Source organism: Taurulus bubalis (genome assembly GCF_910589615.1).
Source record: "Taurulus bubalis genome assembly, chromosome: 6".
Classification (NCBI taxonomy): domain Eukaryota; kingdom Metazoa; phylum Chordata; class Actinopteri; order Perciformes; family Cottidae; genus Taurulus; species Taurulus bubalis.
Window position 1 is genome coordinate 22,613,411 of NC_136594.1, and position 12,762 is coordinate 22,626,172.

Sequence of the window (12,762 nt, forward strand, 5' to 3'; positions counted from 1 at the left end):
CTTCCTATTATTTAACCTGTTTGTTAGGTTTTTTTATTTAGTTTTTACTGTGGGATAATTGTTGTATTGTTGCATGAAGCTGGAATCTTTCTACTGATTATAGTATAATCCACTTAGGAGTTGCATAAGTTACTGTCATTGTGATCTGAAGGGTGCAAACATGTATTCAGATGACTTCTGTGTGTCCCGTGTCAGGTAACAGAATTGGAAAAAGCCTTTTTTTTATATTGCAGTCACCAACTTTAGATTATCGTAAACCCCAGTGCCGGTTTTGAGTGCCCCGTGTTTTTTACAGGTCAAAGTTACTCTTAAGATAAAGTGTGCCTGTTAATGTGTTAGGCTACAACATCAAATAAGTTTGGGTTTCCTCAATTGCATCCTGCCAGTTTGGAGACCTGCTTCCTCCATTGCGAGTCAATGGAGGGTTGTTGGTCCTGAAGTGTTTCTGGTGAACCCATCCTAGATTTGACAAGTGACCTTATGACAGCTCGGCCTTTTTTTCTATGTTTTTACCCCCCTCCTCCTCCCGTATACATGTGTTTAATCGTCCTGCTCTCCAGAAAGATATAACAGCCTTTTTGTACATGTCATCGTCGCATTATTTAGAAACCAAAAGTCAAACCCCCTCCTCCCTCCCCTGCTTCTGTCTTGTTGAGTCGCAGCGCAAGAAGAACTACATTTTCGGTTTACACGAAATGTAGTCCCTGTGGTGTCTCGTTTTTAACGTGTTATGATGCAAGACGCGTCCGTTTTTTGTTTTCTTTTTGCATCCTACGCCAATTTTCCGTCGCTGGATGTGAGTCGCTGCAGAAATTTGAAATCAAGAAAAATGGCACAAGTGGAAATGAATATTAAAAATCAATTTTGACCATGGGTCCATGCGTTTGCTGTGTGTGTATGTGTGTTATCTGATTTAGAATAATCACACTGTTTGATTGTTCCTCTGCAGCTCATTGGGGGAAATAACACAATGAGGACAACAAAATAATGTTGTAACTTTGGAAGATGTCATCCTTCAGATTTGAGTGCCTCATATTGACCTCAGATAAAACATTTGAATGTGCTTTTGCATAAAACTATTTTGTCTCCCGTAATTTACATAGAAAGTTAATTCAATGCCCAGTATAAACATAATTACTATGGGCCCCTGTCTATTACTTCATGAACAGACTTGTGGAGTGAACCTATCCATTATGTATTTGAGATGAGGGGAAAAAAAAGTAGTAAATCATACAAAGCATTTTTTTAAACGTTCTCAGTCCCTATTAATTATGACATCGCTTGTCCGTGCAAAGTCTGCCAGAAGGAGCCAATCAGCTCTGACTGACTCACTACGAAAGTGAAAGTAAGGAGAGCACCAAGCTCCGGGGTAACTATCGCTTGGATGTCCAGCCACGAGTCAAACACTCGCCGCAACGCCGAAGAGACGTCGCCCTGAGGAGGAGCGTGTACATGTGAGTATCCACACGGCGTGTGTTGCGTGTGTACGTTAAGTTAGTGAAGCGGGGAGCTACGATACGTACGGACATACGTACGTTACATATGTACGTTACGTACGGACATATGTCCAGCTTCATGAATGGCCGACTTTATTTCATTTTTTATTTTGAGAAGAAGGCGAACTTGTATGTGTCTAACTCTCGAATTGTTTTCTACGAGGAAACAACTCGACGCGTTTTATTCACATGACCTCGCGACCAATATCGCTGCACGCGGTTGTGACAGCGCTCGAGTGGTTTGCATAGAACAGAAAGAGAAACGTTTGTTTGAGATATAGAAACATATTTATATAAATATATATCAGGTGAACCTTTGACACTGCACGATATGTTATCTTGTTATCTCTCTCTCTCTCTCTCTCTCTCTCTCTCTCTCTCTCTCTCTCTCTCTATATATATATATATATATATATATATATATATATATATATATATATATATATATATATGGCCACATTGTTTGCACAAGATAAACACAACTCCAGCCATGGTTTGTGGGAACTGTTGCTTGTATGAGTTGGCTATGTACAATCAACCATTTGTGTTTGGATTCCCACGACCTATGAAGTAAAATCTTGAGTCCTTTTTTCAATTTTTATTAAACCATAGTTAGTGGTAGTGTAGACGTTTTCCCCCTTGTTCTTTTCCATAATTATTGATTAAATAAAAGTGAAACTACATTGTGTGAATCACATGATAACTAATAAAAACATTATCAGCCCCTCGTTAATGGGGAAAGTCTGCCGGGCCATTTCTTCTCTAAATAATCGACATTCCACGACTTGTGTGTGTTGGGGGGCAAAAGCCCCACACAGTACGGGCGGTTAATCTGGGTTTGTTGTCTGCAATCCTCACTGCAGGAGGAGAAGTGGTCCTCCTGCGTGGCGGCTTCTCATTTGACTGTGTGGTTGTAGAGTTGTAACCTGAGTGAAAGTGAGGGCTGACTCATTTGACTGACATGTAGATGTCTGTTTGACTATCTTTTGTTCCTCTGACTTTAAACTACTCCGCAGCAAGTATGTGGATGCCGACGTTCCTGAAGGAGCTCGACCATCGTCTCCTGTTTGAGATTCAGGGATTCTGAAAAGTGGACGGGGTTGTCAGCTCGTGTCATGTCAGCCGCCCCGACACATCAGCTCATATTATTATTTTATCACAGTTAAGACCGGTGTTGTCGCACATTGTTTTGGATGATAAGCAACAAGAAATTGCAAAAGAAAAGAAAAGACAAAGATATATATTTTTTTGTTACAATTCTTAAAAAAGAAGAAAATGTATGCGATTTTCAATGAAATTGTGCAGGATGTCCTGGTGGTTCGGTGGATAAGATGTATGTCATATAGCCGTTTTTTCAATACCCCTGTCTTTCCCCTCATAATAATCCTATTATAATTGTTAATTTTACATGTTGACATGTTATATAGTTAGTGGATTTTTTTGTGACTGTCAAACTGTGATGGAGCCACAGTATTGACTCTCGGCCTTCCCCTACAGCACAGTTCCTTGACCTCGCAGTTAATATAACTGTTGCAGTCCCTGGGGAGGAAAGGCTGTCAGATAGGCCACACACTGTTCATATTCAGACAGGAAGTGAGCAGAAAGCCAAGGCCACTCGGGCCGTGGTCTTCAATGGAGAAAAAGGATTATGATAGAACGAATACTTTGGGATCACTGAGTTCAAAACAATACGGCTGCTGTTAAAATGAGGGATGGCCAATGTGCTGGATTCAGGCAGATTCTGATACCGTTTATTAGAAATCAAGGTTGGACCCGGATAGCCGGTATTTGGAAGTGGAAATGTATTTTTTTAAATCTTGGTGTTAATGTAACATTTTGAATCACACTAACTCCAAAATCCAACTTTGTTGAAATGCCTTCAAGTAAATACTGCAAAACACAACATTCCGACGACCTACGCTCCACAAGGAAGTATTACAAAAAACAAGCTGGTAAAAGAGATGGAGGCATAGTATGCAAAATATTCGGAAAACGTTGGATGTTCCGTGTGTATCCACAACTGCGGGGTTTGATTGACCGGAAGTTTCAGCAGGATGTGTATCCGTATATGGCCAGTGTGTTTTGAGTGAGTGCAGATGTTTCTCCACTGTGTTCAAGAGTTTCAGACAAGCATCCGCCGCCACACAGCTGCAGTGGCTCGATGGTCCTGTGGGCGCTGGTGTGTGAAATATACTCGCGTTGTACTCCTTTTTTTTTTTCGGCTTGTGAATCGGTGTCTATGTGTGATGTCCACAAACACAAGTAGTCTCAAGCGGAAAGTGGGAGATCGCACGGGTGAGGGGGATCAGAATGAACTGTAAAGTCAGCTAAATAGTTTCAGAAGGGCAACACTCTTTCTGAAAGTAAAGTAAAAGGAGCACAGAGTTTATCAGAGATGTTCCCTCAGCTCTTCGTCAGCCAGGAGGATATTGGCTCACTCTGGCGACTCCAAAACTTTTTTTTTTTACAAAACACTCTCTCTTCTTTCTCTTTCAGTTTGACTCATTGCTTGTTTAAATGTGACGGCTCCTTTCAAGGGCAAGTGAATACAAACACTTTACAAGTTTGACAAGTGGTCAAACAGGACAAACGGCCTCATGTCAGACCGCCAGTCACAATAACAGAAGAAAAAAAGCGGAAGCAAACACTGCACGCATTTAGATCCGTGTTAACCACATTATGGGGCAAATACATTAAGACAGTTTTTTTTTTTGCATTTTAGGTTCTGAGCAGCGTTCTCAGTGCCTGTTACACCTCTTTAGGATAATATACAGTGAACAACTCATTGAACTCATTTAGTAAAATTTTCTTGGTATTTTCTGTGTGTTTATGGCACCTTATGTTGTTTTCCCTTTAGACCGCCTTCAGGGAACAAATGTTTCAAATTAGCGTAGGCTATACTAAGCCATGTTATGTGGATTCTTTTTTTGTCAGTTACAATCTATTGCTTATTTATCTGTTTCATAAACATAAATCATCCCACACCCAAACAGAAGAATGTTCTCTGTGGAGAGCAGCTGCACTCACGATGCAGTCAAAACTGCATCTTTGCTCCATTTGGGAGAACAGGTGTTATGAAGTATTGGCTGTATGTCTTATTTTCATGAATGAGCATGAGAGCTTTGTTTCACTCTTTCACAACGCGCTGCAGGGATACAAAGCTTGTGCAAAGGTCAAACATTTTTACACCATTAGAATGCGGTGCACGCAGCGCAGCGCTTGTTCTAATCTTAGTGTCTCGCTGGTTGTTCACAGTGCCTTCTGATTGAACAGAGAATAATCTTCACGTTGTTTAATACAAAAATAAAGTGGCCAATTGCTGGGAGGCGGAGTTAAAGGAACCGCTCTGGGTAATTTTCTACCTGGCAGTTGAGCCATTTGGTCCACTTTGCACAGACCAACGCTGTGTCCGCTTCTCTTTATACATCATGGGACTGTGAGGTCATAACAAATAAGTTACTGAAATTTATTAGGCGTGAACTCGCCCACAGATAAGAACACTTCATCTCTTCGAGCTTCTATTGTGTCTGCCAAGTCTGGGTAACACACCCTCTCTCGAACAAAACCACACACGGTCTTCTCCCGGTAGCATGAAGTCAAGTTACAGAAGGGAAACAAAAGTGAAAACGGAGATCTAGATCAAATTAGGAGTAGCTGGAGGAGATAAGGAACCCAGACCACAAGGGTTCGGCAGTTGGCACACGCTGGCATCTTGTTGCGTTCACCCCTATCCCATTCTAGAAAGGCCACCGCAAAGAAAACCTGCTCTATTGTTCCGCTTATCTAATGCACAACGAATGATACATGTTTGTCTCTGGCTGCCGGACACATTTGGTTTCTGTTGTGTCTGCTGTCTTCACAGCTCCTGGTTTGGGCTCACGCAAAATAGACCGTACTCCACTTTGAAGTAGAAACCCTGATCTCATCACTGTGATGAGGTAAAACACCCCAGTGTGTCCGTTTATATGTGTACATTTTTCATTGAGAAAAGCCAGGCTTATAGGGACCCAAGCTTCATGCAGATGTTGTCTTTATTCTATAGACATTACATTATGCGATCACATTTTTTTTGTTTAAACATGACAAAGAGGGCTGCACTTTGTCCCTTTTTTGTTTGTTTGTAAACTTGGAGCGGTTTCCCCTTGGTTTCATTTCCTTTTCGCACAGAGAAAAATGCAACTGAACCAAAATGCAACATGACAAACCATTTGAGAACAGTGAACTGGGTGAGACTCATAATTGACAAACAAGTCACACAGAGGCAACCTACGCTGTCCCGGGGAGAACATGCAAACTCCCCACAGAAGCACCGCCCAGACCGGGAACCAAACCTGGGCCGCCAACAAAAGAAATCTGATTGTGTGAGAAGAAGAATACAGACACTTCTGTTACTCTTACCAGCATCTGTCACAACACAACACACGTCATTTGAGGACGTCAGTTGTGGTTGCATCTGAAGTGTGGCGTGCATTGTAAAACCCCCACAGCACCTATTAGATCCACTGGCAACGCAATTAATCTCGTGCAACCAGCACAAGACTATTGCAAATCACACTAGCACTCCACGCTTTGTTTTTGCAGTACAAATATGTATCTTTGGAGGTTAGATTCTATGGTGATGTGGCCAGAAATAAGAGTTTTTGTTTATTTAATGGGTCGTTGCCAGTTTACAAAAGAAAAAAAAGAAAAAGAAGAATGTGTAAAAAAATACAGCCTGCTAAACACCAGAATGCATATTAAATTATACGTAGATTTTTTTTTCGTTGATTTTTTTCCACCAGAGACGTAATTCCCCCAACAATGGTCAATGTGTGTATTATTGTGAGGCTCTTCAGTGTGTGCAGAAATGTCCACGCAACTTAAAAAAGACACGGCGTGATCATGTGCAGACGTCGCGCTCGTTGCACATTGTGGAAGCGTGGCGGTGGGGAGGGAATGAAGAGATCCTTCTTGAGTTGAAACATGTGTATGCGTTTGTTACATTTGATCTGATCAACACATCACTAATTGTTTGTTCTGTCATTTCAGGTAAATTAACATGGCCTCCATGTGTATCCTGTGTATTATTTTCGCTGTCATCGCAGTCAACATGGGGAATGCAAAGCCGGGTAAATTCTCCCCTCAATCAGAGAATTTGAAGTAAAAAGGCTGCTGACTGTAACGTCTCATCCTGATGTATTTTCTTCTGCAGAAGATTTTCCAAGTCTGGACTGCAAGGATGTAAATCTGGGACAGTACGGCCGGCAGTCGATGCTGGAGTGTGTCATCAAAAACCCCAAAATAACCACGACTATCTCGATGATCATGTGGAAGAAAGTCAACCATGCCTTACTGGTCTTTAGATACGGGGAAATCACAAAGCAGGAGGATGGCTTTTCGTTTGCCCAGCCGTCCTGGAATGGCAGAAACATGAACGTATCTCTGCTCATCACCAACACCACAGTGGAGCACCATGGACGTTACACATGTGATGTGATGATGGACGACAGTTCTGACAAAGTAAAAACCAGGCTTAACGTCACAGGTGAGAGCCTCCAGGCCTCGGTCCACCACCGACACATTTAGACATCTGTTGGGCTCCGAGAAGTAACCATTTTGAGTCTCAAATGCATCTTCGAAAACCTCAATCCCAACTCATTTCAAAGCTTGAAGTTGATTCTGTGAGCGTTTAAAACAGGCTAGTTTCAAACAGAAAATGGTGCTTCAAATGGTTTAACTGTTTCCTTTGAGATTATTTTGAGATCCAGGGGACTTTCCTGGTATTTCCATTTCTCTCTTTATGTACTTTCAGTTTCAGCGACACAAATAATTACATCCAGAAAAGCCTGTTGCAGGAGCCACTTTTGCGTTTGTCTTTCTTCCCACACACTTTTAAATACAATGATGCACTTCATGTTGTGATTATTGGTGTAATTTGGTTGATGACACGGTGCAATGTTCAGATTAATGAATGTTTTGTTTTGTTTGTTTACTCTTTGCAGCCACATACAACAAACCAACGATCGTCTCCAGCCCGAAGACACTCACTCTGAATACAGACGGTACCCTGACGTGTGAGGCCGATGGCGGCTACCCCAAAGGAACACTTCGCTGGTTCGACGAACGCGACGAGGAGCTGAAAAGTGACGCTCAAACGGAGGCGAGGCCGACAGACGGTGGTCTGTTCCAGCTCTCCAGGAAGCTGGTTGTAGGAAAAGAATCCTCTGTCTCCAAATACACCTGCAGAGTGTTCAATACCAGCGGAGGCCAAGAGGATGAGAGTCCCCCATTCCAAGTAATAGACGCGCCAAAAACCGAAGGTATTTGCTCCACACAATGAAATGTCGTACAGTGTGTGAGGTCATGCTTTTGCCTGAAATTTAAGTTGCATGAACGGACCCAAATTAAAATGATTTAATTTACAGCGTGAACACTTCAGCGATCTTTGAAAGTATGAACTGGGCTTGAATCTGATATCTTTCTCAAAACTTCAAAACAATGATCCTCGTACAGGAGAGAAAACTATGCAGCCCTGATAAGACTTGGTTTCGCTACTTGTTTTGTCTTTGGCCATCTCTTTGATAGGAAAACTTTGATCAGCAGTTTTACTTTGCCGACCCCTCTAGGAGTACAAGAGAAAGTGAATGTAGGTTGCTAGACGTATTACAGGGGGGAACTTCGCATCAGTGCATGCATATGTCTTTACTCTTCTTTAAAAATTAAAAATCTTTATTGTTCAATTTGCTTCTTTCAGAACGGGAAGGGGGGAAGGAGTTGGATTTGTCCACCAAATTAGTGGCTCCCGTGGTGGTCATCGGGTCGCTGATCATAGGCTTGCTAATCGTGCTGCTGATTCGCAGAAGGCGATCTCAAAGTGAGTACCGACACAGCCCCTCGTTGGGCTTTTGGTTTAAAACAAACCAATACATATATTATTGAGTGTTAACGCATCTATAAAAAAAAAAGTACAAGGGAGATTAACAATAGTTGCTGGTTCAATTTAGGATGACCTTCCTGTAAGAAACCAGATTGCATCTTTCAGGCTATACAAGGACGGTCAAAATCTTGTTCCCATGGACTTAACTATATATATATAAATATATATATATATATCATAACACATTGTTTAGCTGCAGTTTTCTTAGTAAAAAAATTAATTAATCACTGAGATATTTGTTTTTGTTGTTTTGTTTTCTAAACGAGGCTCCGGTCATAAAGTTAATCTCAAACTCTGTCAGTGTAAACCAACCAACATTTCTGTATGTCATCATTTTACTTTGTTATAGTCATCCGCATCATTGCATAAAAACACACAATTCAAATGAATAAAAGATTATATTTTAATTGATTTAAAAAAAAAAAGAACTCTTGCCATTTTAATGCTGAAGCATAAGCTGCTTACAGCTAGTGTGAGGAAGTTCAGTAGCTCATATTTCCCTCTCAAATATCGAACTTAAATTCCTGTGACAATCCCCTTTTTAAACAGGTGTCTTTTATTTTATTCAGGTTTCTCTCAAACAAACAACGTTGCACTCAATTACATTTAACCATACAATAGGCGGAGCTTGAAAGCACAATAGCAGGAAGTGGACAAACCTGTAGAACACCTGGCAAGTAGCCATGTTTTTCAGGTTGGGGAAAGTACACGCTCTTGCATGTTTAGTTAATAAATTGAGCGCTGTGGGTGCTATTAAAAACACAATCAGGCTCACAAAGAATGACTTTCACAGGTACGTAGATGTCTGATTTCCATTCTTCCATCATTTTCTTCACAGAGATCCGAAGGCCTTCCACAACACCCCTTATCCGTACGTCCATTTTTGGACATACTCTTGCTCCAGCTCTGTCTCTTTTTAAAGGTGTAATGGAAGGGCTGTCCACTGATTTTTGTCCCTGTCGGCTGGTTTTAGCGACCTGAAACTGTAATAGTCTGCTCCAGGTCTTCTGACGGATTACTGGGTGGTGTAACTAGCCAAAAGTATTGTTCTCGTCAAAATGAAACCAAACCCCACATACAGGTTTCTGATCTCATTCCAAGCCTGTGGAGGCCTGTACTCCCTCTGTGTTTTGACTATTAACTCAGGCGGAGCACATGTTGATCATTAACCCGGGAACGTAACTGTATCGACAAATACAACCTTCTCACTGCGTTTCCTCTGACTTTAAAGCTGTCTGGGGAAGCACAGCGACATAGATGATTGTATTTTTCCATGGCTTTGGGGGAAACTGTGCTCGGTCTCTAATCACTTTTTAGAATCAAACCTGAGCCGTGTTTCAGACTCTCGCAGTACGGGATCTGCCTCGGCTCGCTTGTCACAAACTTGCTCAACTTGGTGATGGTGTGACGCGCTCCCATTGTAAACCACATTCAAAATATTTTCATTTCTTCCAGGCGGCCATGTCGGGGTCCCTAGATCAGAGGAAGAAATGGTGGAAAAGGTATGTCTGAATGACTCACTGTGTCTCACTAATAAAACTATAAATGCACTCCATAACAATACATTTATGCTTCCATATGAAATCTTTTTGCAGGTGATGAAAAATAACCCAGACAACGTGGCCTGAGGTAATTATAATGCTTCAAGCAAGCACTTAGTTTCACCTTCATTTCTTTTTGTGTTTATTTGCGCTTTTCAAGACATAATTAAGGTATCTAAAAGCTCTCTCTCTCTCTCTCTCTCTCTCTCTCCCCCTACAGGAGTCCCTGCAGCTCCCGTCACACACGCTAAATTACTGGCAACCTCTGAAATCAACACTTCCTTGTTTGCTAATCTATACTCTATCGTTGTACTTTGCCTATTGCAAATAGCTAGGTATATAACCAGGGATTACTTATATTACTGTGATTCACCAGAGTAACTGTACGTGCTTTGCTCTAAAACACTTAAATCACATCTCAATCTAAAGAAGCACTTTGACTGATTTTAAATCAGAGAGGGAGTTTTAAAACTCTCACAACCTCATCGTGTGGTCATGTGTGCCATCACCGAAAACCAACTTGATGAGGAATTTCAGATGTTAGTGAATGTAGTTTTGGTTGTTGGACGAAACTATTGAGTTGAATTGTGCCCACGCATCAACTGTAGCCCTTGGCAGCTTGGCAGGAGTGGCTCGGCTTCTTACTTCCTCTCGTCACGTCATGCCGATGTTACGAGGAAATAGTTGAATCATATTATCTTTATGGGGGGGGTCTGTGTGTCTGTGTCTGTGTTTGTGAGCATGAGTGTATATTCCCGGGAAAATGGAAACGATGTTGCAACAAATTCCATGAAAAGATCAAATGCAGCAATGTGCTAGTCACAAGCTTTTACCCTGTTAGACATACAGGCGTTAACTAGAACCACATAGGATCTTCAGCTTGTCCTCATAACAGAACCCTTTGAGGTTTCTGGTAGAACCTTTTATGAAGCGGTCCACATGAACCATTTCAGAGGTTCTACCTATAGCCCTCTCAGGAGCTTCTGTCCAAAACCTTTCCACCTTCTGAGGGTGCTAACAAGAACCCTTGTATATAGGGATTCATCTACAACTCCCCCAACAGGGTTCTACAGAGAACCCTTTTATATTCCAAGGGTTTTATTTCAAACCATAAAGGGCCAGGGTGGATGTGGTGGGTGGCTGGGTTCTGGAAAGGGTTCTTGAAAAATATCACCAGCCTTTTCCTTCATAAGGATTCTTGTTCAGAAGTTTTTCATTGTGCGACAACACTTTGCTTCCTGCTTAGAGACTTAAGATAAAACCAACTGACCAGCTTTGAGTGCGGTGTTCTCCCCTCAATGTTTTTGAATAGTCCACCCCAGCATATCTCATATCCTTATTCTAACCACTGAGGAAGTACATGAGAGAGCTGCTGGTTGCACTTCCGCATGTCACAAGATATTCATGTACTTGCTGTTGGAAAATAGTGACTGGTGGATGAAAGCCTAAAACACATGTTTGTGCTCCTCTAACTGTCTCTGATGAAACTGTCTCTGTAACCCTTGGCAGCAGGACGCACTTTCATTGCCAAATCAACCCTTGTCTTCAGGCAGGCTTCTTGTTTCCTTCTTTTCATCTGACACCAGCTCTCATGAGAAATGTGTGCCTATATTCTCAGATATCGTGATTTCTGATGTGAGACCTGCTCGATAACGGAGCACAGGCACCACCAAAGGCAAAGTTGAGTGCACAACAACATTACCTTATCATGCGTGAAGTGAACAAGAGTTAATCATTGACTTTTTGGATAGAGAAAAACAATGCCATTAAAGCTTTTAATTTGAAAGATCATTCTGGAAATTTAAAAAAATAGAAGAGCAGTTTATTTTTTTTGTATATACAGTATTTTTTTATTATTGTGAAATGTAATGCTGTGTGTCTGTAATAACTTCTACTGTTGTGTTGATTAACATGCACTGTAAAAACTGACCTTTGATTTATTTCCATTGAAAACGAGAACCATGTGAATTATTTTTTATTTCTTTTTTGCTGTGTATATCATATTTCAAACATGTCGTATACCACCATGAGTATTTGTATTGTCTTGACATGATAAAAAAAAACGTCACTTTTCTGGCCATTTCCCTCAGTTCATGTGGAACAGATATTGGAACAGGGAAATGTCATCACATACATCTCTAGGTGTATTGGCTGGTATCTAAGTGTATCTTTTGATTTGTTCACACTGTGTAGGGGTCTTCATCCTAGTTTGTCTTTATTTTTTTTTTACATTTTTGCACGAAACGAAAATAAGAAATTATTGCACACATTAAAAAAATGTTTTTACTCCAGCCTTATTGTTCTCTATTAATGACTATTGTATATAGTTTTTGTAACAGAACAAATAAATGGTTTACTGTGATACTCCCAGCACTTTTTTCTGAAAGCCCTTGACTTCATAGATCCACTCTCTTATAATTATTCCTGTTTCTCTAGCAGGCTGAACTTATCTGTTATCAGTCAATAAACACATATTATGACACCAGATCATTTTATTCCAGATTAAAGGCAGAATTAAATTCATCTCAACGCTGCCATCTATTGGACAAATGGCTGTACAACATGTGAGGGCAGAGCAGCAGCACAGGTGTGTGGTACTGAACCGACCTCACCTGTTGAGACCTTGTGGTTTGGTTGAGAGCTCCAGAAAGCAGCAAGGTGGACTTCTAGTTGAAATAGTTCATGCAAAGTAAAAAATAATCAAAAGTGTCCTTTAATTAATATGCATTTGTTGGTTCCATTTCTCTGGCTCCCATCCTACTTTTTAAGACTAGGAACCACCAGTAGGCCCTCATTCAGTGAGCACAGC

General features: G+C 41.1%; 1 protein-coding gene across 1 annotated transcript; it reads left to right on the plus strand.

Annotated features, from left to right (window-relative positions):
- The first annotated feature begins 1,417 nt into the window (after positions 1-1,417).
- On the plus strand, positions 1,418-12,309 carry LOC306737670 (uncharacterized protein). The gene is made up of 9 exons (XM_079219425.1): positions 1,418-1,454; positions 6,525-6,604; positions 6,688-7,020; positions 7,478-7,795; positions 8,230-8,349; positions 9,251-9,283; positions 9,868-9,914; positions 10,008-10,041; positions 10,174-12,309. The coding sequence occupies exons 2-8, from the start codon at positions 6,535-6,537 to the stop codon at positions 10,038-10,040; spliced, it is 954 nt and encodes a 317-aa protein (XP_079075551.1). The 5' UTR covers positions 1,418-1,454; positions 6,525-6,534; the 3' UTR covers position 10,041; positions 10,174-12,309.
- Positions 12,310-12,762: the final 453 nt, after the last annotated feature.